The sequence below is a fragment of the Amblyomma americanum genome, chromosome 2 (assembly GCF_052857255.1).
Source record: "Amblyomma americanum isolate KBUSLIRL-KWMA chromosome 2, ASM5285725v1, whole genome shotgun sequence".
Taxonomy (NCBI): Eukaryota; Metazoa; Arthropoda; class Arachnida; order Ixodida; family Ixodidae; genus Amblyomma; species Amblyomma americanum.
Genome location: NC_135498.1, coordinates 52,207,364 through 52,233,508, shown reverse-complemented (window position 1 = coordinate 52,233,508; position 26,145 = coordinate 52,207,364). Strand labels below are relative to the sequence as shown.

At 46.7% G+C, this 26,145-nt stretch overlaps 2 protein-coding genes across 5 annotated transcripts; one reads left to right on the top strand and one right to left on the bottom strand.

Moving 5' to 3' along the window:
* Positions 1–1,641, top strand: LOC144121234 (uncharacterized). Its single transcript, XM_077654339.1, has one exon. The coding sequence runs from the start codon at positions 155–157 to the stop codon at positions 1,001–1,003; it is 849 nt and encodes a 282-aa protein (XP_077510465.1). The 5' UTR covers positions 1–154; the 3' UTR covers positions 1,004–1,641.
* Tango5 (Transport and Golgi organization 5) lies at positions 1,595–25,994 on the bottom strand. 4 transcript variants are annotated; one of them, XM_077654333.1, is made up of 12 exons: positions 25,684–25,994; positions 21,300–21,574; positions 20,353–20,443; positions 16,229–16,339; positions 13,734–13,813; positions 12,838–12,937; positions 12,128–12,179; positions 11,928–12,007; positions 11,761–11,841; positions 10,300–10,478; positions 9,112–9,214; positions 1,595–3,448 (listed from the first exon to the last, which is right to left on the bottom strand). In XM_077654333.1, exons 1-12 carry the CDS (start codon positions 25,801–25,803, stop codon positions 3,284–3,286), a joined length of 1,437 nt encoding a protein of 478 aa, XP_077510459.1. In that variant the 5' UTR covers positions 25,804–25,994; the 3' UTR covers positions 1,595–3,283. The 4 variants fall into 4 exon arrangements, with proteins under 4 accessions (XP_077510459.1, XP_077510461.1, XP_077510462.1 ...); XM_077654335.1 differs by having other exon boundaries at positions 24,674–25,989; XM_077654336.1 differs by lacking the exon at positions 25,684–25,994 and adding an exon at positions 24,424–24,560.
* Between the last annotated feature and the right edge of the window lie 151 nt (positions 25,995–26,145).

Below are 26,145 nucleotides of genomic sequence, written 5' to 3'. Positions count from 1 at the left end.
TGTGCGCGCATGTAGTGCTGCTGATGCCCGGTTGTTGAGTGATACGGCGATACGCCGTCACGCCGTTGGGGTATCGCAAGACTCGACGTCCGGCCTCGTTTATTTTCGTTGCCGGCAAGACCTTGCAGTGCAGATAGCGGAGGCTAACGAGACGATGGCGCCGCAAGTTATTCGCGCTGCGACCTACCTCAGTCCCGGAATCCCCGTGGAGTTCTACGAGGCAGTGCTGCAGTACCTCGAGCAGAGGCTGGACGTCCACACCACGCTGCAGTACGAGTCGCGCTGGTTCGGACCCCCGGCTGACCGGAGGGACCCGTTCGAGCACGACGACGTCGATGTCGCCTTCATGAGCCCCATCGCTTTCGTGCGCATGCACGATGCCGGCAATCGGCACATCGAACTGCTGCCCGTTTCGTCCGTGCACGAGCACCGCAAGGCCGTGCACGGAGAGACGGGCCACTTCGCTGACGTGATCGTCAACGCTGACCTGCAGGCGGCCAGTGTCGATTCGTTCGAGAAGCTGCGCGGGTGCAGGTGGGCCTACACGGGCGCGGAGTCTTTCAGCGGCAACCAGATCACATTGCAAGTGCTCAAGCGACGCGGCGAGACTGCCACCTTCTTCGGGAACAAGCTGCGGGCGAAGTCGCACCTAGACTCCATCTACATGGTCCTGAACAAGCAGGTGGACGCCGCCGCCGTGGACGCGAACTGCCTTGCGCTCTTCTTCGACAGGAACCCGTCCTACAAGGACAAGGTGTTCGTCATCGAGTCGTGGGGTACCCTTCCCCCGTACCCGATCGTCGTGCGCAAGGCACTGCCCGAGGAGACCAAGCTGGCGCTGAAGACCGCACTGCTGGAAATGGCCCAGTACGCGGAAGGCGCCAAACAGCTCGCCCAGTTCAGGGTCAAGGGATTCGCGCCTGTCAGCATGGACGAGTTCCTGGCGTTCAAGGAGACCGTGAGGGAGACGTCCAAGCTCACCTTTGACTCGGTCTATTACTGAAGGCAGTTTGGCAAAAATGTAGTCAAGGTCTAGAAAAGCTGCCGCTCAGAGCCTTCGAGCCGAGGCAGCCACTGCGCCGTTCGAGGCTATATTTGCGATAGAAAGCGCTGTTTGTTCTGCATGTTTGGGTATTTCAACTTAGGCAGGTTTGGGAGTTGTGCAGGTAGTGGTGCAGAGAAGAAATGCACATTAAGTATGTTTTGTTGGGAAAGTCATTCTGTGAGGTTATTTCGAAGCTCAATGCATTTGCTTATTGCTTCATGTACTTTCCTGGATTTGATGCACATGAAACTTTTGAACTGCTATCATTGGTCACATTCGAATTTTACCTTGTCTATGCAATACTCTTTTTGATAGCGTAGTGTTAGATATTGCTACACTCGTGCAACCTTTGTTTGCTCTGAAGTTATTCCTTCACACCCCGGTGGCACGAATGTATGGTCAGCAGCCATAATGTATATGCACTATATGCATATACAGCTGTGGCATGTTTTAATAAGTCCTTGTTTCGACACATCTATTCGGAATTGCGGTATATGCGACGTTCTTTTACGGTATGTTTGTTATTGTGTTGACAGCATGAACCTGATGGCAATCTGTATAGTTTTCTTTATTAAATATATATAGCTTTTTACAAACTGGGAGTGTCGAGGCCACTTTGATAAAGCTATGACCCTAAGGAAATCCCCAACGTGCCCAAGTGCTAAGCCAAACATTCCAGCTTCTCAATGCAGCACACCAGAAAAAAGTTTGTAAAGGCCAGTTGGGGTCATTTCCTGCACATGCAGTGTGAAATGAACAGTGGCTTGTTGAAAAAAAAAAATTAGGTAAATTGGGAATGTAAGTTGGACAGCTTGAAATGGGAGCACACACTAATCCTGTGGGAAAGCTCGACTGCTACTGTCAATGGCAGCCCTGGAGTGTTTCCTTGGCCCAATTTTTTGCATGTGCACCACACACACAGCTCTCGCCTATGAAGAGACTCAAGAGAGCACAGAGCATCCTCGTCAAGCCTGCAGCATTGAAGCCTCACTGATGAGAAAACGTTTTTGCAGTGTTACCAGGCTGGACTATTGCACCTCAAACAAATGCAATTTACAAGCTAAATTTACCTCAACTTCGGCAAATAGGTACAGCAACCACAAGAAGCCATAGTACTTCCTCACACTGGTTACATCAGCTGGACACTGGAAGGACAACGCACAGTTTGACCAATAAAAAGAAAGCCTGCCTTATTCTGGGTGACAAGTTGACAACACTACCAGCAACTGCTGCTACATGAAGTGCTCCTGGCCAGCAATATTTCCTTGGCTACAGATTACGCACATTTCTGCAAAAATGGCTCATCTGTGAGGTGAGACACTGGCACCTCATATTTCTGCACAAATTGCAATGACAAGAGACCCCCTGCAGCTATTGTAGCAGTAACCTTGAAAGCTATGCATACATTTCCTCTGGAAACAAACTTCCACACAATTTGCCTTGAAACAGATGTCACTTTGTCCTGCACTTCACCAATACTGTATTTTTAGCACTTCAGTTCAAACAAGTAAAAGTAAACAGAAAAGGGGTGCACGCCTTTTTAAAGAGGAAGAAAAAAACACTAGAAAAGTTTGCTACATACCCCACCCAACACAATTGGATTTCAATGTTTCTAAAACTCTCTGCATTCAATCGGGTCAGCTGTCAAGTCTTCATTTTCTAGAAAAAATATCAAACTGGCAACTGCGAAAATGCAGAACACGAATCGGTTTCCAGAGAAATGGGGAAACAAAAATACCGGGCAGAGTGGCACCATCTGAGACACAGGGATGCACACTTAAAACTCATGGTTGCAATGTTTTGCTACATGCTCCTACGTACATAGGCTTTGTAAGCAACAAACATTCACAGCAGCAGCAACAAAAAAAACTTGAGCACAACAAAACAAAAGGGAGTCCTGTACTAAAAGAAAGCTTTGTAAACTTGGTTGGCTGGAAGGGACAGGTGTACTGAAAAGGAAATGAACAAGTCTTTTCTCAGCATTTCACAATCATTCACAGACCAAAGACAGAAAAAAAAAAGGTGGGGGGGAGCATAGGCAGTTGAACAGAGAAGCTTAGATGAACATGAGCCAGACATGTTGATGAGAAGGAGAGGCTGGGGGAGGGAGAAACAGGTGCAGTTCTTTCGTTTAGCAGTCCTTTGTTTGTCTCGGCCGGCACACACTGTCAGCAGTTCACACACAGTGTCGCCCTTTAGCGACCACATAATGACTTTGTTGGAAAAGCAGCATGGGGCTCAACTGACGGCCACCTTGCGTGGTGGAGCTGGAGAGGCCCCCTGGTGGCCCTTGGTGAGCCGCCGGTGGTAGCTCTGGGCCATTGAGTTGACGATAGAGAGGATAAAGTAGACAATCATGGCCATCACTAGCTTCTCAAAGAGCCATGCGAGCAGTGAGCCCTCCTGCAAACACAAGAGTCAAAGCACAATGTCAGCAAAACAGAAAAATTAGGTGCATACCAGCAAAAATCTCCTAATTACAGTAGACAATTACCGCGTATTGCCAGAAGAGATATAACTAAACGCAGGGAACTGACCTATGCACTGACTACGGCAGCTGGAAATCAACCCTGCGACCTTAGGCTCGGCAACCGGGAAATAAATGTTTTTTCTCTCTCTCGGAAACCGAGCACCCAAAGCCAATTGAGCGACCACGGCACGGCCAGCAGCACACATAAGGAATATGCAACACAATTTGCTGTTGTGTTCCTGAATGATAAGTTTTCGTAAGCCAGTCCCACAGGAACCCACGCAATGCAAACCCGACTGAAACATCAAGGCACCATTCCCGCATGGTACGTTGTTAACGAGTGATGAACCACATGATGAACCAACTGCGTGATGAACCATGTGGCCAGCCATGGCGCCGAGGTGCCAGCAGCTGCTCCGCACCACGTGACTGACCACGTGACCAGCCACACGGTCGGTGGCAAGAGCCATTGAAACCCTGTGTCGAGGCTGGGAATCGAACCAGGGCCTTTGGCGTTTGAGGCGGAGACGCTACCACTCTGCCACGACGGCTCAAGGTTTAATCATGAATAAAGGCGCGTGTAGTGAATCCGCCCCTTTCATATATGAACTGTTCCAAACCAGATGTCGCCGTGCTTTCGCTAGATATATCATGGCCTAGCAGAGCTAGGCCATGATCTAGGCCATCATCAATTTTTTTTCTTGATAATGAGATTTTTGAGCGCAGTTACTGTGATACTCGAACCATAGGCAACCGCATATGGAATATGCAATGGTGAATGGAGGCGGCTCTAGGTTTCGACAACCCAAGTCACCAATGGGCCTACAAGAGGCCGCCAATGAGCCTCATCTCGGGTCAATGACCTGCGCATGCTACTCGGGCACTATCCCTCGCGAGCGACGCATACCTTACTGATGAAAACATTGGCGAACAGATGATGGCACGCGCTACTCTGATGTCGCGGGTAGCCACTGCACAACCTGCCTTCACGATGGCACCGTACCCTCCTCCTCAGGTTTCCGTCTCGCACTCTCTTCACTATAGCCATATTTCATCCTATGCTGTGCTCAGTTACGCCGAGGCACGCCACTCAACCCAGAAACGGCCGCCTAACAGCTGCATTCTAAAATTTGGGGGACACTTAAGCTCCGCCTTTCAAGGGCATGAAGTGATAGCATAAATTGGCCCCGTCAGCAGCTCCTCCTGCTCACGCAGACGCGGACATTGTTTCCTCTTACACAATCATTATGTGAAAGACCACATGACATACATATAAGGCCTGGCTTTCACCAAGCCATACAATTGTATGTCCCTGCATTGTCTAGGGGTAGCATGTCTGATTCTCAACCCAAGGATCAAGGGTTCGATTCCCGACTATAATTACCCCAATTTTCTTTTCAGCACAATTCATTTACCTTACAAACCTACACGTCTTAATGATGTTTGAGTCATGTTGCGACCTTCTAATCACCATTTTTGTCATGTTTTAATTGCTTTTCAATTCCGCTATTCAACGCGTGATACAGCCACCTTTTCAACCAATCCGGAGTTTCTCAACAGAATGTCGACACCCTAAGCCGGGTCTTCCGCTAACGAGACCCTTAAAATAACAGCATTAAGGTAGTGCAACTCTATGGGACACTTGTACGCAATTTTGAGCGTATGAACCAGAAACGCATCAACAAGGTTTCACTGCATATACAGGGCTCCTGACACTCCTAATGCTCCTTTGGCACTCTCAAGCCCCTCAAACATACTATAATTGTACAGTAGAACCTAGATTATAAGACTTTCAGGGGACCGCGTGACATTGTCACATTACTGAAAATCTCGCACGAGCGACACATTCGAGTAATAAGCACATCCGCTACTCTGGCTTTCAAAAATTCAGTTCTTTTCCCCAAGTGTTACGAAGTCACCCGTTTTCGTTCTAAGATAATTAGCAGGGTTGGCGGTAACGCGTTACAAGTAACGGCATTACCAGTAACGCGTTACTTTTTTCGGTAACTTAGTAACGTACTCGTTACCATTTGGGACCTATAACGGGTAACGTACTTATGTTAACATTTTTCGGTAACGTGAGGTGTCACGTTACTAGTTACTTTTTGTTCCAGTTGTCGCCCACTCTGTTCCCTTTTTCTAGAAAAAAAAAGCGCAGAGCACCTAAATTGATGTTGCAAATAAACAAACGGGTGCTTTCGACGACCTTTGTTGCGGCTCGCATGCATGCCAGAATACATCTGCCCTTCACAACGCACCAACTACTAAAAAAAACACAATAGCCATAAAGCACGAAACACGTACACGAACACGCATTCCCACACTCGCCTTCGCCTAGCTCCCCTTCCCGAACCACTCACACGCACAACTCTAGTAGAAGCATGCCGAGCATTATTGAACATCAAATTTTTCAGACTTACTGTAAATTTGTTGAGAGTTCAGCGATGTTTTCTTTGTGAAGTTATAATTGATGATGAAGTGCCATTTTGTGTTTAATGCCACATTCAGAAGATGGCTTCACCATGTGCCACACAGTTAGAATCCAACACTTGTAACTCTACACGCAACTTTATGCCACTATAGCATTGCTAAGCTCCTACACATTTGTGCAAGGTATTCTCGTTATATCAGGATATCGCGTAAAATGGTTGTTTGGGCTAGAAGTTTTATGTGAAATATGAGCTTTATGAAATTATTATCGTGAGTTCTTAAGGCGAAGACGCACTAATCAAAATTTATGGCCATGATGTAACGGCAAAGTAACGCGGCGCGGTACTTTTTCCGGTAACTGTAATGGTAACGTGTTACTTTTCTTTATAGGTAACATAGGGCGGTAACGCGTTCCTTTTTTCTTAGCGTAACGAGTAACGTATTTAGTTACTTTTTTTCGGTAACGCCTACAACACTGGTAATTAGTTATCAGACCGCGTGCAGCCAGTTAGGGTTTCGGCATTGAAGAGGCGGCTTTATACGAGGCGTACGAGTGCTCTTGTCCCTGCGTGTTAGGGCCGTTGTACGATCGCTTCGGAGCGCCTTCCGCCTCGTCCGCTTCGCGAGCGGGCCTGGCGGATCCGCCTCGTTCGGCGAACGGATGGAAAGTTGGTCAACTTCAACTTTCTGGCGGACGAGCGCATCCGGCCGGGGACCGGATTGCAGCTATTGGCTGCTTTTCCCGTGACGTCAGTGACGTCCGAGCCCCTCCTCCCTCCGCCTTGGTTCTGCTCTGCCGGGGCAAGATGGCCATCCGTCGACTGAACTGGGGAGCGCGCCTGGGCAGTGGCAGCGATGTCACGAAGCGTATTATATTGGACACATCTTGATATTACCAGTGTTCAGAGCAACTGCAAACTTCGCCGCGTTCAGCAGTGGCGAGCGATAGTTCCACTAGTTGAATTCTGTAGTCATCTACGTTGAAGGAGTTGACAGAGCGCCGCTTCAAACCGATGCAAGACCTGTGCAGTGGCGGTGTCACGAAGTGTTTATTTCGAGCTTCAACACGCACACCATGGCGATGCCGAAGTGCAGCCTACTAGGCCTAGGTGCAGGTCGCCGAGGAACGGAAAAAAGTACCACGTGACCACGAAAAGAGATTATTTGGGGGGGGGGGGGGGGGGGGGGGGGGGGTGCTCGTATGGGAAGTAGGTAGGGAAGTGGGGGGGAGCGCAGTGTGCAGGGATATCGGGGTTTGGAGAGGGGGGCAGGAAAGGAGGCAAGGGAGAAGGTAGTCGGGCGCATACCGATCTGACCCTTGGGATGCGGGAGCCCGTTTCGGCGCGTGGAGCGATGCTGGCGGTGCACTCGCGCCGGCTAGGTTGCCATCAGCCGGAGAAGGCTACTGGACAGACGGATATGCCGGGCGCGCCAATCGGCATGCTGGGACCATCCGCCTCGCTCGCAAGCGCCAAAGTGATCGTACAACACCTTTCCGCCTCACGTCCGCCTGGCGGCCGAAAACTGGCGGACCGCTCGTGAAGTGGACGTGGCGGAAGGCGCTCCGAAACGATCGTACAACGGCCCTTAAGCAGACGTCACATATGATTAGAAAACGATGATTTGGACGAAGCACCATAACATTTTTCTGTTCAGACTTTCTCTAGAACTGCTGCCACTCCATAGCAGCAGGCAGCAATAGAGAGTTTTAGTTGACCGGAGCGGCGTCCTGCTCCGTTCAGGCAGCCCAGCGGGAACACAACTGCACATGCGCAGCCCGCTTGGCCCTGAACAGGCTACCGGAGTGCACCTCCCGTTCCGCTCGCTGACGACCCTAGCGGAGCAAGCCTAGCGAGACAGCCCCCAGCAGTAAAGCAAGATGGCTGCCCCAGTGAGGCAAGCACGCAGAGTTCGTTGTCGACTTTTGGCAGCGGTGCTAATTCGGCTTTGGCATCGTCTTTATAGATGTAGCAAATGTAGAAGATGTACGTACATATGTACAGTGGTTCTTGAAATCAACATCAACGTCGGGAGAAACTAGTACAACCTTGACTAGAGCTGCTGTTGGCTTGCTCTGGATATCGAGAAGACCCGACTTGTCGAAACTAGTACGTCAATATATGTTAAAAACATTTCTGCTGCCTAAATTATTTCCAACTGCATACAAAATGGTACCATAAAGAGTATGTTTCACAGTATAAAAAGAAATAATGACCCTGTACAGTTTGTCAAATGTAGTGCTTACAGTTTAGTTGCACAGAGGGCGCTACAAGAGCTCTCCTCTGCTAAGGGAAATTCGTTTCACACGCAACTAAAAACGATTTCGGTGTCAGCGCTCTGCTACAGCTTACCGTGCTACCGTGAGTGGAGCGGGACCATCGCTCCGGTCAACTAAAACTGTCTAGTGTCAGTACGAGTAATTCGCATCATAAAGGAAAAAAGAAAACACGATGTTCGCCTGCGACGCGAATGCGCTGCCGGCACCCTTTTTGCAGTGATGTGCGGCCCCGCCAGGTGATAGCACACTGCTCGCTCCTGGCTCGCTCAGTGTTGCTAGGCCTAGCATGCTCTGCACTGAAGCCACAGCGGAAAGCACTTTCAAGCTAGCCGCTGCTGATCATAGAAATGCCTAGTCTTGTTACCGCCTCTACAAAAACTTCATGCTGGTATGAACGTATAATTGATTTCATAATGCCTTCGTCAGTGAAGAGTGTAAAAACAGGCCAGGCAAGCAGCCTCACACTGATGGCTGTGGGTCACATGGGTGGAATCAGAGTCCAAGCCGCCGGCAGAGCTGTCACCACAGGCCATCATGTGCTCGATCATATCGTTAAGCACGCACCCCTGACCACATCCCGATCTGGAACCAGCTTTGTTGACGTCAAGTCATCCAATAGAGTGCTCCGCCAGCATCTCTTATTCCAGACTGTTCCCACTGGCCGTCGTATAAAGTTGGGCGTGCATATTTTCCAGTCGTGCAATTGAGGCTTTTAATGCATTATCCCTTTGGGAGATGCAATGGGCCCACGCCAATTCGTCAAAATCCGGATCGTCACATGAACGGAGGACGCATAATCGGGGTTCCACTGTACATACTTTGGCACTTCATGACACAAGTAAGCAATAGTACTACATTTTCATGCAACATTATCTCAGCTGCCTTCACCTGAGCCACGTGCGTGCCCACTTTGCGGTGCAACTTGGCCTTCTGCTTGGCCAAGAATTCTTTGAAGGGAGCCTGCAGGTATCGGCCAACATAGGGGATGTACCTGCAACAAGCAAGAACACAAGGCACCAGGACATCAGCGTGACACAGTCAGCAAACTTGTATCGTAACTAGCAAGCTAAAATCACAGGCAAAGACTTGCGCAGAGCGACAACTGTTCTGCACATAACTCTGCGACACAGAAATGTGCCACATGCAATTCGTCTGCAGCAGATCTACAATGCAATTTGCGACATCTATCAGATACAAAGTTAACTGCAATTTGGTCCTTTGTATGAATCCAGTGGAAGGAGAATTTTCACCTCTCAATCGCCTCTGCATTTGTTATTGTGACAGTGCAATAAGTATTGTTAAAATATGAATGCATGCAAATGCATGTATGCTTGAGATTGATTGAGGCCTTAAATAATGCCTCACAAATTTAAAAATTGCCGCCGTCTGATGAAATCAGCATGTTAGATGGAACTTTTAGAAACAAATATAAGTGCAACACGGTTGTTCAGATTATCACTGGATGCTTTGGACGCATTCTGTTCGACTAAACAAGATTAGTATTACATCAAGGATACACGTTCCTGCAGAAAGGATAACACACAGATGCAGATGTGGTTAGCCCAGCAAAGTAGATGAAGCGCAGAGTGCATATACTTGGTGCATGTGCACATGATGGCATAGGGCCCACCACATAAATGAAAATAGTGGCGGGCACACAAGAGGGCGCAGTGAATTAAAGCAAATGCATGCAGTCTGTCACCCCGCAAATTAATACCTTGACACATATGGACAAAGAAGAATGGGCAAAAAAAAATAAAATTGTGACGCAGTTAGACAGTATGCCACAGAAATTCCACAGTTTGTAGATACTACATATACCGCCAACAAAAGGTCATTTTGCTACTCCAAAATGAATTCAGTAATCGCAGTGCTCCCACTGTTAATGAAATCCACTCACTAACTCAGCTTATTTTATGCAAAGAAGTCTCCACCAGTAAACAAACTAAACAACACTGCCAACAAGAAAAGCCCCTCCAATGCTCCATTGTAGGCTGAACAGAGGCACCTTACAAGACCCCAAGGGCACATGCCACAGCATAAACAAAGCAAGCAAACCAAGAAAAAAGGCCAAACCTGAGCATTTTGAGCAAGAGTTCAACGTGGTTTTCATTGAAGGCGATGATGACAAACAGCTTCTGAATGTGCATCTTGATGACGGCCTTGCCGATCAGGGTGGCACCAAAGAAGGTCCAGAAGGGGACCAGGAAGTGGCCGCAAGTGATGCCCGCAAGGTCAAACAATGGGTTGGGAATCTGCACACACAAGCATGCCAACAAGGTTATCAGAAAGGGCAAAGAAAAAGTCTACAAAACCTGCAGGCCTTCAAATCAGATAGACAGTACAGGTTTCGCATGGTCTGCATTCCATTAACCTGCAAATTCACTCATGCATTCGATCCTTCATGCGATTTACTCCCTACACTGCAGACCACCAGTGGTCGCAGGTGTGCATGACTGCTCACACCAAACAAACGCACATGCAGATTTAGCAAGTTTTTAACGCTATAGAGTTAAGGCTCCCATTGTGCAGAAAATCGGACATCGCCGTCGTCAGCACTGTGAGCGAAAAATCCCCGGAGAAGCAACCTAGGTCACGTGACCTTGTGGCATCATCACAACCAGCCCACCGGATTGTGAGCAAACTGACCACCGAGGCAGGTGGCAGTTAAATTAATGATTGGTCCTGAGAGGTTGCTCGGGAGGAACAGCATGGGTCGCACAAGCGCCACTGACGGCAGCACGTGCCATCACAGGGCCATCGCTTAACCGCTGCACCACTGCGGTAGGAGTGGTGTAAGCCGAGAATAACCAACTGCGCATATACAGGCGTTAACCCATTAATGCTATCGCGTCATACCCTTAAGGTGGACCATAAGTGTCCCCTCCAATTTTTCACTCCTTATGAAGCCAAAATGGACATTAATATTGACACTTGGCTGCGATAACAGCACGCATGCACATAAGGATGGCAGATGAAAGACAGTGTTAAACTTTAACTGTTTAAAGGGCAAACCTGTGCCCACAAATAAACAACTCGGCGGCAGCGATACCAGCAAGTTTGCTCAGCAGTCATCGAAGGTTAGAATGCTAGTCGCTCTTGGCCATGCTGAATTTAAAGACAGCAGTGAAGTTTTGAGGCAAGACTCTCAAAGCACACGCAATTATCTCAAATCGTGGAAACAACAGCTGCTTGTGAGCCTGACTTTTCCAAAGTGCTCTCGTCACGCCTCTCGTAGCTAACAGGGTGGTAAGGCCATACGTTACCAGCAACCGCGTGTCACCAGTGCTAAGAACAAAGAAAAAAAGTGCTTTGCGGAAGTATAATCTCGAACAAATGCCAATGCTTCCCCAAATTAAGAGCACAGCCAGATAGAAATGGTGTGTGTTGAAAGATGACAGATGCACATTAACTGCTAAGCAAACAAGAGTTTATCTGCAATAACCACCATGTTGTGATTGCAATTAAATACGACAACATGCACTATTTCCCATAGCGTGGAACACCCACATAATTAGAACTGAAGTGCATACGTACCGAGGCACAAGCAAGAATTCCTAGGAAGCCGACTCTCTCCACCAGCTTTTCCACAGCCAATTTCGCCTTGTCCAGGACAGACTGGAATTAGTAGATTTTGAAAGTGAGAATAAGCACACCTAATAAGCACACCTCTGGAATGTGACAAAGCCCACACTTAAGCTTACCAGGTCCGTGGTTTTTTCTTTCTCCATAAGTTCTTCCAGTTCTTCAAGGTCCTCAAGGTCTTCGTTACCTGACAACCGAGCTAAAAGAAAAAAAAAAATTCAGTCAACAGCTCAGCACAAGAAACCTTTAGCCTTACAAGCACTGAAAAATGTAAAATCAGCAATGTGTTCGACTTTTCACACCACACAAGAAAACTCACCAGCTTTTGCCATGAAGTATGGTGGCAGTTCACCTAGAGCAGTGCCTGCTCCCTGCAAAATTTTTAAACGAATTATTAACTGACCTTCATTAAGAAAAAAATTTTAGAATGTTTTATTTAAGCAAATTACTCTAAGTGAAACTCATTTACAATCCATGTTCTAAAAATTTAAAGCTCAGTCAAGCACCAACAGGTTTTGGGGGGTTTAACGTCCCAAAGCGACTCAGGCTATGAGAGACGCCGTAGTGAAGGTCTCCGGAAATCTTGACCACCTGGGGTTCTTTAAAGTGCACTGACATCGCACAGTACACGGGCCTCTAGAATTTCGCCTCCATCGAAATTCGACCGCCGCGGCCGGGATCGAACCCACGTCTTTCGGGCCAGCAGCCAAGCGCCTTAACCACTCGGTCACCGCGGCGGCTAGTCAAGCACCAGCAAAGCTCTTAGTACCCACAATGCAATTGTGTTCAATAAATACGTCTTGCAGAACTGTGCCAAACAAACGGAACACCTTAAACATTTGGCAGTCAGTGTCAGCAACAACAGCATCAACAACAAAGAGAACACGCAACAGACTTGAAAGAAACAGTGGAGAGGTCACAAGGGAAACAGAAAATGCATTATCGGACACTACAACTAAGCCAGCATTACGCAAAAACTACGTTAAGCCTCGTGCATAAAAAGGAAAAGGCTAAACCAACATCACTTACCCACATAAATGCTTCTAGTCTCACTTTGCTCATCACCTTCAGGATGCCTACAGTGGCACCACCCGATGCTCCAGGACTAGACTCATCAGGACAGATTATCCTAGGAACAAACCAATAAGTGGCACTAAACATCTGCACTTCCACTGTTCACTGGCATCCTCACAGAAAAGACACTGATACTTATCTACAGTTACATCACACGGTACTTGTGCGAGGTGCACAACTAGAGATTTTTTCCTCTCGTGTCATCTCAGTTTGTGCACGTACATGAACAATCCATGTATGCTTGACAACTAACGGTAAAAGTTTCCTAAAAACTGCTGGCTGGACGAGAAATTGGTACCCGACAAGCAGGAGAGAACAATAGAGAACAAATGCCATATACGTTATGGAAAGTGTTAAAATTTAGGCTGCCGCAATTTATAAAATGATTCAGTGAATGATGGCGGCAGATAAATCTATCTGCCCTGATAGACCTGCATGACAGATCTCTACAGCAATACGAATTAACTGTCACCATGCTCACTATCTTTTGAGACTCTGGTGTAGTATTTTGCATTTTAGTGCTTGTTCTCTTATATGCACTACACTTTACAGTTGCACATAATGGAGTATGACTTCATCGCTGCAAGTTCCACTACATTATGTCTTTGCTATGATGCATGTTCCTCTGTTGTTCCATTATTATTATTTTTTTTCACGTGTGCATCCTGGCACCTTTTGGGGCTAGCATCAAATGGCGCACCCTTCATTACTATATGCACTTGAAAATAAGGGGATTTCACACTATTTCAGAGATGCAATGTAGATGCCACCTCAAACAAAGTGCCCAGCTGATCACAGCTATCAAGAGCAGCAAAGAACCCGTGATACAAAAGAACATGCAGTGAACTCACTCGTCAGGATATGGAGGTTCAGGGAAATCCACACTGCCACACTCGTGAGCTGCTAACGTTACTGCAGCTATATGAGGACCCTGGAAGGACAAGAACAAAACACGATATTAATGGTCCAGACATGGTATTAAGCACTACTGACTGAAAGCAGCAATAAAAGCACAGATACTTCAATGCACAGGGGAGTACAAACAGTATCCTAATGCAAATGAGGCAAACAGGCATGGCATGCCCAAATCCTCATACTACATGTAACATGTCAGATCAGTACAGTACACTGAACCTGCTCCGACAATCAGCTGCAAGCTCAGGCCCCTGAAATGAGTGGTTTGATAAATACACACACAGTTGTGTTATTTAAAGGACTGCAGGGCTTTTCAATAACGCAACACAAAGAGCAGACTGCGAATCCAAAATGAGGCTTCTTTTGTTTCATAGCAGCCGTCCATTTTGAACAGTACTCTGCAGCAGCGCTCCTACTGCTTAAACAACTGACGCAGAAAAAAAGGTAAACTTTGCGGTAAATAGCACAAAAAGGCATCTGAGGCCACTTTTCCTTAGTGATATCCATGCAATACATTTAAACCTTGGTGATAACTTAAAAACAAATAAATGTTGTAAAAAAACATCCAGGAAAACGTATGATCAAAACTACCAATTAAAAAATAAATAAATAACTGCTGAATGAAGTACACAGTAGGCCCATGCGAATAGTGGTATTTTGCTTCGAAGTGAAAAGCAGATTTCTTCGAACTATTTCGAAGCGAATATTTCAAATACTCCTGGCACAAAAAAAAAAAAGTGCTTTAAAGCTTTGTAACACTCACTGAAGCTATCTAAACTTACTGCAAAAATGGCCATTGAAAATTTGGGAAGTCAACCTACATGCAGCGTCGATCTATTTTCGGTGTGTGGGGCGTATTTGTGGGACCTACAGCGGCTGGACTTGATTGCGATCAATTGCATTGTTGCAATTTTTAAGTTTTAAGCGGAGACTCCATGGGCACCTGCTAGGCGTACACACCGCATGCCAGCGCACCCCATGTCACCCTGCATCAGGTGTCGGAAAGTACACCCATTTCCATGTACCTTGTGCTAGCTTCTTGTCGTGCTCGTGCCTTCGAGCTTGATTAGCAAACTTCACGCAGAGAAGAGCGGCTGCGATAGCAACAGTCTGCTCAGATTCGTCCTACGGAAGTCAAAGGGGCCATGCGTACTCCAGCTGGTGAATGTTGCCATGCCTGTTGTGCCCGTGCACACCACGAGTTGCGCGGGCACAGGCAACTCTCAGGGACAGATCCGGGAGCTGCACTCGCGCCTGCTTGCGTGTGCTGCCACTCGCATGTGCAGACCGGCTCCAGCATACGTGAGCCACGCGACGCATACACCTCCAGAAAAGGTGCAAGCATTCCAGACACACTTTTTGCTTGAAATGAATACTTCGAGATTTCGAATACCAAACATATGAACCGAATCGAATAATTTACAATTTGACTGAATATCCGAAACTATGGAATATACGCACAGGCCTACTACAAAGGTATTTATTAGCTATTTCACTTCATAAAAATGCCGATTAGCATTTTTCTGGCATAAAATCCGAACAACATTTTTCAGGCTCATAGAATTCAGTTCTTATTTCCTTGTCTTTAACCCAGAAAGAACGTCCTAACACACAGAGTCTATCAATGGCAATGGAAAAAGTAGCCAAAATCTCTTCCTAGCCCTTCTTTTTACGTTTCATCCCCTTGCACCTTTGCAAGGGGGAGCCACCACAGCGGCCGAATGTACCAGTGTTTTTGTTTTTTATGCAGGGTTCTTCAGACCCGGCTTGCTCGTAGGAGAGTGCATCATAATTCTCAGATACTATGTTGCTCTTATGCACTGCGAAGAAGCTGCTGCAGGAATAACCCACAAACCGCTCACGCTACACGCGTTTCACCCCTAGGCACTGCAGACAAGCCACCGTGGCAGGTGACTACCGCTTCATTTCAGCTTCCAGACCAGAATGTCAGAATTTTAAACGTAATAGCCAAGAAATCGTGTTATGCGGGAATTTACCATATTTACTCGAGTAATTTTGCGTGCCCCCAACTTTTCTTGGGCAGGCACGGGGGGGGGGGTTGAGTCAATTTTTTTGGAGCCGGCAAGGGACGTGATTCACAGAGTCGACTTATACGTGGCAATATACCATATACATTGCTGTAGAGTTTTTTTTAGGACTTGTTCGTGAAATCTCCGCGTCATTTGCACACCCCCTTTCTGAAACCTTAATTTCAAGAAAACTCTATGAGAGATTTTAAATGCCTGCAATTTTGAGTGCATGAACCAGGATATCATGAATCAGGAACAAATTAACAAGATTTTGCTGCAGTTGGAAAGTAGCTCCATTCAGCACCATCCAGATCAACATTTTGAAATACAATGAACAAAATACAATGCACATTGATTCTGCATTAGAACCATGACGGATAAGGCAAGGTGCCAGTACGTACCAGATACAAGAGGAAAGTATGTAGACCAGTCCCCAGGCCAACGGAGGAGAGCACGCCAAGGCCCACCCAATAGGCACACCAGAGTACTTTCTTCTCAATAAACACTATGTACTGCAAAGGTGCAAGAAATAGGCAAGAATGCACACGCTGCACACCTGAAATGCCATCATAAAAAAAAAGCACTCACTGAAACCTGGGAGAGCACAATAAAATGCCTCAACAGAAAACTGGATAGAGCCCTAACTTGCCCATTTCAACTGCTCATTCAGAGCACAGTGCAATAGGCAGCCATACTGCCTTGTTTCTTAGTTAACGTCAAAGAACACGGCATAAATATTTACTTAAAATGTGGTAAAATCAGTTATGATACCAGTGATAACCATTGAGAACAAATGTTTAGGACTAAACAAACCTGCTCATAAATAAGCCTGCTCATAATAAACAAAGTGCCTCTTCAGCATCTAAATGCATAGTGATTAGAATGTCTCCTATAGGAAGCTCTGCCTTTTGGGAGCAACTCAGGGGCAGTAAACAACAAACAGTGCAATGGCACTGTACATAACAAAGACGTTAAAATGTTGCATGCATGAAGCCCAGTGCTCAATGTACTGTGCTCTTGCTATCTCAAACTAGGCTCCAATTTTTAACATTCTCTTGATTCATTTCCATATGATCAACTCGATCAATGTCACAATGAGCATGGAAAAATGCCAAGGCAGGGTCTGTAAATGCTGCGCATCTTTTTCAATGCGAGCAGCATAGCATGCTCAGTTGCAGCAACAGTCTGGTTCTAGTCATGAAGGGATCAACAATGACTACAACTGCAGAGTATAATGCAATGCAAAATTTGTACAGGCTACCTGTGTCCTGAACACAGCATACTTGTTTAGACAATGTAGCCAGCTGCTCTGTAGCAGCCAAAGTAGAAGTGGTAACAATGTGGATCTGAGGCATATTCTGGTAATTTAACACAAGCAGCATTAACGACTTTATTGCACACAGAATTGAAAACTAAAATTTTGATCAGGGTTGTAGCAGGTAGCCACAACTCTGGAGTAGAAATGATAGCTCAACTGCCTTTGGCAGTTTAGCTAGCAGAGGCAGGATAAATTTATAAGCCAGTACTTGGCATACCCAAGTTGGCACAGCCGATGTCACCATCTCAGCCACAATACCTGGTACCAACCGTACCTACCCAAATGTAATGCAACCACAATTGCAAAAAGAGAGTTGTGGGAACTCACCAGGTGCCCCTCCTTTGTAGTTGAGCATCACTGCACAACCCTTCCACAACATCCCTGTCCTTTGCTTAGCTATGCTAGCTAGCAATGGACGGCACTTGTGCTTGCGTAGTGCGCGCAGCATACGGTGTAAGCACCATGGCGCGTGGGAGAAAGCTAATCTGCAGTCTGACTCTGGTAACTGGAAGCGTGCGGATGACCGCATGCAGCATCGCTCTTCGTAAGTGGAACACAGCCTTGCAGGAACAAATATTACGAGCTCCCCTCATCCGGCATCTGTGTCACCCAGCTCTGGCCTGTGCGAACATTCGCCCGTAATTAAGCTAGTGAGTCCGATGTTCTTGACTCTATGGTGTAGCCCTAAGAATAACCGTCCCCTCGTTTGTTACTAGCTGCTGTTGTTTCTGCAGCAATAAATGCCGCTTGTGTCAGTACATTGTTGTATTCCTTTGTTCACAAGGGCACGGCCTACCGTGGTCGGCTTGGGCGCTGCAGCACTAGCGATCACGGGGTGGGGTGTTGGTTTGACTGTTAGTGCAGACAAGCGGAGAATATACACACATATTCCTCCTTGCAATTTAAAACTCCACAGGGTAGACTCAGCGGGCGTGAAGCAGAAAAAAAAAGTATACAAATGTAATGACAGCTAAGCGGTTGTAGTGTACTCTCAAAGATGTCCTTCCAGTGGCTCGACTGCATAGGAAGGCGCACCAGTCGAGTCTAGTATGGCAGCTGCTACCACCATTACCGTGCGAAGGTTTCATACACCCCATTTTTTTTTATTTCAAGGGCCACGAATAAGTTCTCAGACAAGACTGATAGAAAGATATACAAAGAGTCCTGCCGCGCAGTCACTGTGTTCACCGGGCGCATAAGAGGCCTCGTAAAAACAATATTTCTCAGAGCAGCTCAACTGGCTCAGCCGCACTGGAAATCATGCCTCCGGAGTGTCTGTGACCTTTACTGACAACATTTAATAAAGCCGTCACTGTACACATGGAGCAGCCGAAAAGTTGTGCGGCAACACAAGAGTTCAATGTAATACATATTACAGCAGACAATGAGGGTGTCTGCTGAAGTTTAATAGAATGAAATGAAGGTCTTTACACCTTGTGTGTTCTATCACATTTTCCTGGGACCACTGTGCTCAAGACGAAGCGTTGAGTTCGCACTGCAAACAAATGCACTTCGTGCCGGTTGCCAATTCCTGAATTTGGAGGCTTACCTTACGACGCATCAGCCAATATAAGAATAAATACGGTATAGTGTGCCTTTGTGTCTGCATATTATTTGATCAAAATGCAAGGGATGACTTTTCCCTGCAATTATTGGTTAAAAAAAACATGCTACATGTGAGTATATTTTGTGCCCAAGGTTCAATGTATAGGGCGTGAAATGTTTGAACCAAAGCTTTCTTTTTCTTTTTGGAAATCATGTTGCTTAGCGTTTTCTTAACGCTTGTGGAGCAACCGGCTTCATTGTTGTTGCAGCAAAAAATTCAGGGGGGGCACTTTGTTGACCTAAAGTGCGGTGACGCTAAAGCCTTTAGAGCGGTGTTGCTGCTTGTGTTTCTGTCGTTCATTAGCACGCGCACGCTTGGTTGCTGGAGACACAGGAGAGCGTTTAGGCGGCATCCTTCCTGATCGGCATTCAGAAGGTGTCTGGCAAGATTGCCTGAGGAGCACTACTTTCGAACCATGGTGGCGCCACTCAATGAAATCACATGCATGCCCAGTAGGCTGAAGTGCTTACGTGGAGGAATGGGAAAGCATGTGTTTTGAGGAAAGGAAAGGATCTCTACATCTCGGTGGAACTTGAAGGCTGCAGCTGAAGGTGCATATGTCATTGGTCTGAACCAGTGTCGCAAGCTAGCCTCCAACTTGACTAAAACATGTAAGCTGTATGCAAAGAGAAAATCTAAGACACCACTCAGAATGCAGTACGACGAACGGTTGCTGAAGATTTTGGTGCATGTATTCGGGAATACTACCACCACAATAAAGTTTAGCGACAACATTGCTAGGATTTCATGTGCACTTCAGATGTCTGTTGCTCAAGCCAGCATCGGCGCTTCAGCGAACACGGTTTTGCGCCACGCGCCTGTTTCCATCATTCAACTTATGATAAGGATTTCTTTTCTTATCGAGTTAATTTAGTCATCGGTGTGACATGACTTGAGACCGGACATGACCTGAGACCGGACATGACCTGAGACCGGACATGACCTGAGACCGGACAAGGTCATGGCCGCAAGTATGGGCCTTTAAAGGCTTTCGCCTTAAATGCTTTTTTGGTGTCAGCCAGTGTCGGCATTCCTTTGTCCCCTCAGAGCTTAGCCCGCCGTGGTCAGCGTGCACTCAGCAGTGCGCGCAATCACAGGATGGGGTCTGTGATTTGGACGGTCAGCCGCAAATAAGGAGAAAATGTATTTATCCCCTGCATTTTAATCCCCCCACACTCTGCAAGTTTGTTTCAATGATTTCTTGCTGTTTAAAAGTTAATTACTCCACAGATAAATATATTTTGAGTTTCAATTGATGACCACCAATGACTGGATTTAATCTCTATGCTTGCAAAATTACGCAGTAAGTTTTCAAACTTGACAAATGTCATTTGACACATGTAGCAACACTTGGTATGTGTGGTCAAATGTGTTGCAACAATTCAGTGCAAGCACTTAGAGTAAATCCAAGCAAACTGAACAACAAAAACAACTTTTCTCAATCACAGTAATTGCGGTTAAACCAACCAGCACGACTAACACAACATAGAACTAATGACATGGCTGAGGCAAATTATTAAGTGCACATCCTAGTAAACAGAGCTTTCGTTCTGCCTTTAAACTTGCATAAGCAACATAATACAAACATCAGTACAGCCTACCTTTTGATGAGATCCCTCAATGTAGTAAGCAATGATGCATAGAAGTGACATTAAAAGGGCGGCCATCACATGTCTCCTGTTTCGCCATAGCCTGCATCCACACACACACACAAAAAAAAAAAATCAATACAAGGCATTTCGCATTCACAATAACAAGTACAGGCCAGGAGGCACGTAGACGTCAGGAGTTTCCTGAATTGCTCAAATAAGTCTGCGTGCAAACGTAGCTGTTCTAAATTGGGCTGTTTTTCACGGTGCAATGCAGAGCCAGCTGTTGCCGATGTCTAAAAGTGGTGTCGGTGTTGGGGAAGCATAGGTTAAGGAGTGAGCACAGGCACCCCACTATACTTTTGGGGGCAAATACTGAAGTTTAACACATTTTAGGCACGCAAACAGCATTGCATCACTTATCCCCAAGAGAGCTGCAGAGTAGAGGACAAGCTTCAGGGCCCTAGGACCCTAGCACAAAGAAGCCAGTTGTATTTTTAGGACAAAGAGTACACTGGGACAAGCAAAAGGATTGAAAAATAATATGTCCCTGCCCGTGCTACCAGGTACCAGATACTACCAGGTGTTACCAGGAATAAAAGGCTTTTCATGTCTACCTTATTTAACAATCGCAGTTTCTTTCACCAGGGCTCCTGTAGCCTAAAATCTTGGTACAAAAGAATCCAATGCAAATTAAATTACCCTTCACACCCAAAACTGCATGAGGAGATGACATTTTGTTTACAGAAGACATGAATGCATGGTCATTAGGGGTTTGAAGCGTTAGGAAAAGCTCGTCTTTAAGACCTGAACTGAACAGATTCATTAATAGATATTTGCCAACAAGTGTAAAACCTAGAGAAAATTCTCAAGGTTTCTGCAAAACACACTTAGGTCAGACAATCCCCTCATTCCATCTGCTGGTTCCTCCTTTTCCCAGAGATGCATTCCAGATTCACCTGACACCCAGGTCTAGGGTGAGCACCAGTAGCTCACTGACGAAGTAACGCAGCGTCATGACGGGTCTCCTCCAGAGCACCAGGCTCTTGCGGTCCACGCAGCCGGCCAGCAGCTCCATGCGCAGGGCCTCCTTGGGTGAAGCGGCCAAGCCCCCATTGGCTGCGACGCCCAGGGACTCCGAGGTCTTGCGCTGGCGCACTGCCGGCCCAATCTTTGTGGCATCACTCGCGTCGGCTGCCATTTGTTCCTGGTCCCACTTTTCCAGTCGTTTAACCTGGCAAGGCCAAAATCAAGCACAAACCGCAATGCAAAGAATGTCAATTTCAGGAGCACCATTGAAGACTCATATTTTAATCGTGCTACAAGACGCATCTGAGATGTGCAATAAATATATTACGCATTTATTATTGCACGTTTGCAGCCTGGTTAATAAAAACAAGACTGAAAGCTTTAGGCTTGCAATGCCTGCAATAGACGACAGCAACAACTTCTAGGTGACCTTTTGCCAGACATCTGTGCACTATCCTGCAACACCATGAGGATCCAGCACAATATGTACCAGGATTCATGCAAAGAAATGAAACTAAATGAGTAATAGAGTTAGTGTAGTCAGTAGGTTGCCTCACAAGCAATATTATTCAGAAATAATTTTTTGTGAATGACTAACGGCAGCCATGAAATTAAAAGTGCAATTATCAATGTCACAAGTTTGAATAAGAGGAGATTATAAATATTAAATTTTTGGCCCTAAATTCCTTGACAATAAACGCCTCTTTCTCCTGAATGAACGTCTGCAGGGCCACAAAAACCCAAGCAATGAAATTTACGGAGAACAAGTTGTGGATAGAGATGCCCTTAGTGTCCTTTTAAAGACAGTTCATCAACGGAATTTGAATTGTGGACTAAAATCAATATCTGCACATGTATAAACTAGATGATAAAACTCAGTCTTGCTGCCCCTGCTTCTTCAAACCTTATGCTTTTCACTCAGTCATTCCACGTGTCACAATATTCATCAAGTTGCATGCAATTTCCCCATGACAAATATTTTGATGCACAGTTGCAGCTTACTTAAAATACATTTCTCAATGCAAAGCCCAAATCTCGGCGTCAGTGAGACAACCTCACAAAATACATGCAACAACAAAACTGACATTGGTGCTGGCATAGCAAAACTGGGGGCACCACAACATGTGCTGTACACACGAATGCAGCTACAGGGGTGTGATAGCATGTGCAAAATCATGCATATTACTGCTGGGACAGTTACAAACAACAAAAAATATCTAGCAACACACATGTATGTGACCGGTACACATGCAAGATCATAATGCAGAACATTTCCTCTAAATTACCAAAGCAATATACTTTCCCACAGTTGTAGTATGCAAGCCATGCATATGCCTCCTGAAATCCATGTGCTGGTCACAGCCAGAAGGCTGATGTTGACTACTGTATGTGCCCGTAAGTGCAGCACTGATTTTCAGACAGTCAATAAAACTATATGTGCACGAGGCACTAGACTGCTTCGCATACCTTCACACACATAGCATAAAGGAGCACTTGCATACCTTGGGACAATCACAAGTCTTTTTTAAGAGATAATTTGGCTTTGTGAAACAACCAGTGCAAAGAATTCAAAAATATGTCCTGCTGCATTACTGATACATCTAAAATTAAGCTTCTGCTTGAGAAAGTTTTTTTCAGGTCCCTGCATTGTTTTTTTTAAACCTGAGCAAACAGGTGTGCAAATCGGCACAAGATATTATGAAAGAAATGAGAACTGCCCTGCACAGTTTTATCTGTTTGCAAAACGGATACTATACCCTTGACATGCAAGACATTACATGCTTGACATGGCCCTGACAGTTATGATAGACCCAGATATTGGTTCTTCACTGGTGAAGGCCCTGGTGCAGTCTGCTTTTTCATGCCATATGTGCCCTTAGTAATCACAAATGGGAAAAACTGCACTGGCATTGCTCCTGCTCGAACAAAATTTGGCAATTCAGCCAAGGAATGCTAGGCACGTACACACTGATAAAAAACTTGAATTTTTACCCAGTGTAACTAACCTGCCTGCTTCCTTTCTCCATGACCTGTTCCTCAGGGCTGGTACTAATGTTTCACAATTGAAAAAAAAAAAAGCATTACCATCTGGTTTGCCAAAGGATATATCAAGTGCATCTATGAATGACCCTCGATGTCCCCTGTAATCAGCAACTTCATAGCCATAGCTGTGGTGTGCTGGTGCGACCTTTAACACTTGTTCACAGGAAGGGCTTCCAGAGAGTAAAGTTTAATGATGGGGAAGGCGGAAAGATCGGCAAAATACTAGAGGCATGGTGTGCAGCCTATAGCAGCACCACCAGCACTGCGTCCAACTCTGAAGCGGCACACTTAGCTCATGCCGTTAGCTGATATGCTGCGGCACAGAAGCGCCGTTTATTCGTCACATGGTTAGCCCCGCATCTGACTTCCACGCAGGTTGCATTCCCTACTAAGAGGCAGATTCCTGATATGGCAGTAGCCCCGCAGATGCTATTGCCGTCGCAATAATTGACGCGTTTTTCAGCGCGACGCCCCGGCGACATGAACTATCGGCGATAAAAGAACTTTCGGTAACGAAGACGAAGTACTGGCTGCGATTCATTCCATCACAGCATGTGTGTGCTCGCCGCCGGCGACAATGCGAATCTCGCGGACAACGACACCAGGTCAGTCACCTTCGAAAGAAACGAGCGTTAGCTCAAAGGGCGAAAAGTTTTCTCTAACCTGGCTTTCCGTACTCACTAAGGGAGGATACACCATGGCGCCTTACGAAACACAACGCAACTTCGGTGCCCGCACGTCAAAGCCTCGTACAAAGAAACGTTCTGTAATCGCCATGCAACGCACTGGAGCCAAGGGAAAGGACTTGCGCGTGACTACCACGAACAGCGTGATCTCGACACAACGTGCGCAAATAGATTGCGCCAATTCAGGGGGCAACCAAAGAAGCTCCCTCGCCGGAGCGCTACCTTGAACAAAGGGGCAAATGAGCGCGCGCTGGTTGACCGGACACGTTTTACCTCACTTTTGTCCCCGGCAAGCAGTCCCGACAAAAAACAGTCACGTAAGTACCGTGTCACATAACGACGAAGCCGATTCAGACGCGAGAGCATATGCAAAGAGCACACAGCGAAATACGACGTTTTTTTTTCGCTCTAAAAGCCGACGTGGCAGACGACTTTCTTCCGGGCAGCGAGCGCTCGGATTCCTAATGCGCCGTTTCGCAGCCAGCAGGAAAATCCCACCACTAGGCCCCGCGAAAATCGGCGAATGTTCGCGACACACTGCTAGATGAGAGATCCAGGGCAGGAAAACTACTCACAGCGCGTTCACAAGTCCATTTGACGGTGGTGGCGCGGTCACGCACTCTGCGCGTCCCTTTCGACGCACAGCAGGAGCGTCTGCGATAGACTACAGCTGTTTCTACGGGAAAACGGCGGGGCCAAAGAGCGAAACTATCGCGACAGGTGCGCTGGCCGTAGCGTCGTAACGCGACCACCACACCACGCGTTCATTTCGCTCATCCGTTTTTACCTCATTAGTTGGGCGAGCGCGATTGGTCGTTTTCTGTCTAACGGAAGTGCTGTAACGGCTACGCGTACTACATACGTACGGAAGGGTGACGATACGTGCCGGTACGTAATATCCGCAAGTTAATCCATTGCCACAGAAAAAAAAAAAAAAAACCTCAGCACTTCGTTGCTGCTTAGATAAACTGCCTGTACCCTACCTGTTCCAGACTCTTCGATTATAAGGGCAACCCTTAACTACCGGATGCAGGTACTGCTGCGTCAATGATAAGATAAAGCGTGTGCTCTCATTTTGTCACGGTGTTAGCGAAATGTAGAATATGCCCTTGAGGCGTGCGCCACCCACCACTGACTTGGGGTGCTTAGTTGGGGCCATTTGGGCATGATAAATATGCATGCGCGTGCGTACTGTACGGTTCTCTCAGTAACGGCTGAATGAGGATGCTCCCCTCCGCCGCCTTTTATCCATTTGAACGGGGCTCGCCGGTCGGCCTGAGGGCGTTCGAATATTATCTGGAAGACTGCATGCCTCGGCAAACTTCAAGTGAAGCACGAAGTTGCTCAAGAACAAGCTACTGCGCCGTACTAACAGCGTTGTTTCTTTTCTAAGTACGAATGTGAGGTGTAGAGATGCAGATCGCACAACTAGCTCTTCTACTAGCGTGCAAGGCACACACTGCCATGCTTCATCACCATATGCTCGAGCATGAGGCGCATCCAACAAAAGCTGGAAGCCCAAGAGCTGCAGGCAGTTGTTTCATGCGTCATTGTGCCTTCGGCAGCGGTCCAGCATGCAACTGACCATGTCCGATTTCTTGCCAGAAGATTTTATGCCTCGGTATTTCAGTTCTTGGCGAAGCGCATCCTTAGTGAGTGACTTGTACTCCCGACGAGTGGGCGCCCGTTTGTTTTTCGGGCCCATCGCTCGGAACTAAAAGTAGCGGAACTGGAGGCTAAGGGAGGCCTGCTTACGTGCCTCCGGGCTCATGCTTGCCCTTCTACAATCTCGAAACGCAAAAGAATGGCCGAACGAAGTAAAATTAAGCAGCACACGGCATCGCGGAGAAACAAAACACACGGCTTAGCCAGCTTAGCTTCCCTGCAGAGCACAGCAGCGTTTCCTACCTGCCGGTGCCTATGACCGGTGCTACAGGCTCGGCTAAATTCACGGCGATCATAGAAAATTTATTTTCTCAAACAAGGCTGTCGTGAGGGGTACTATAGCGCGTCTAAATTTATAAACTAGAAAAACTAAATATCCAAA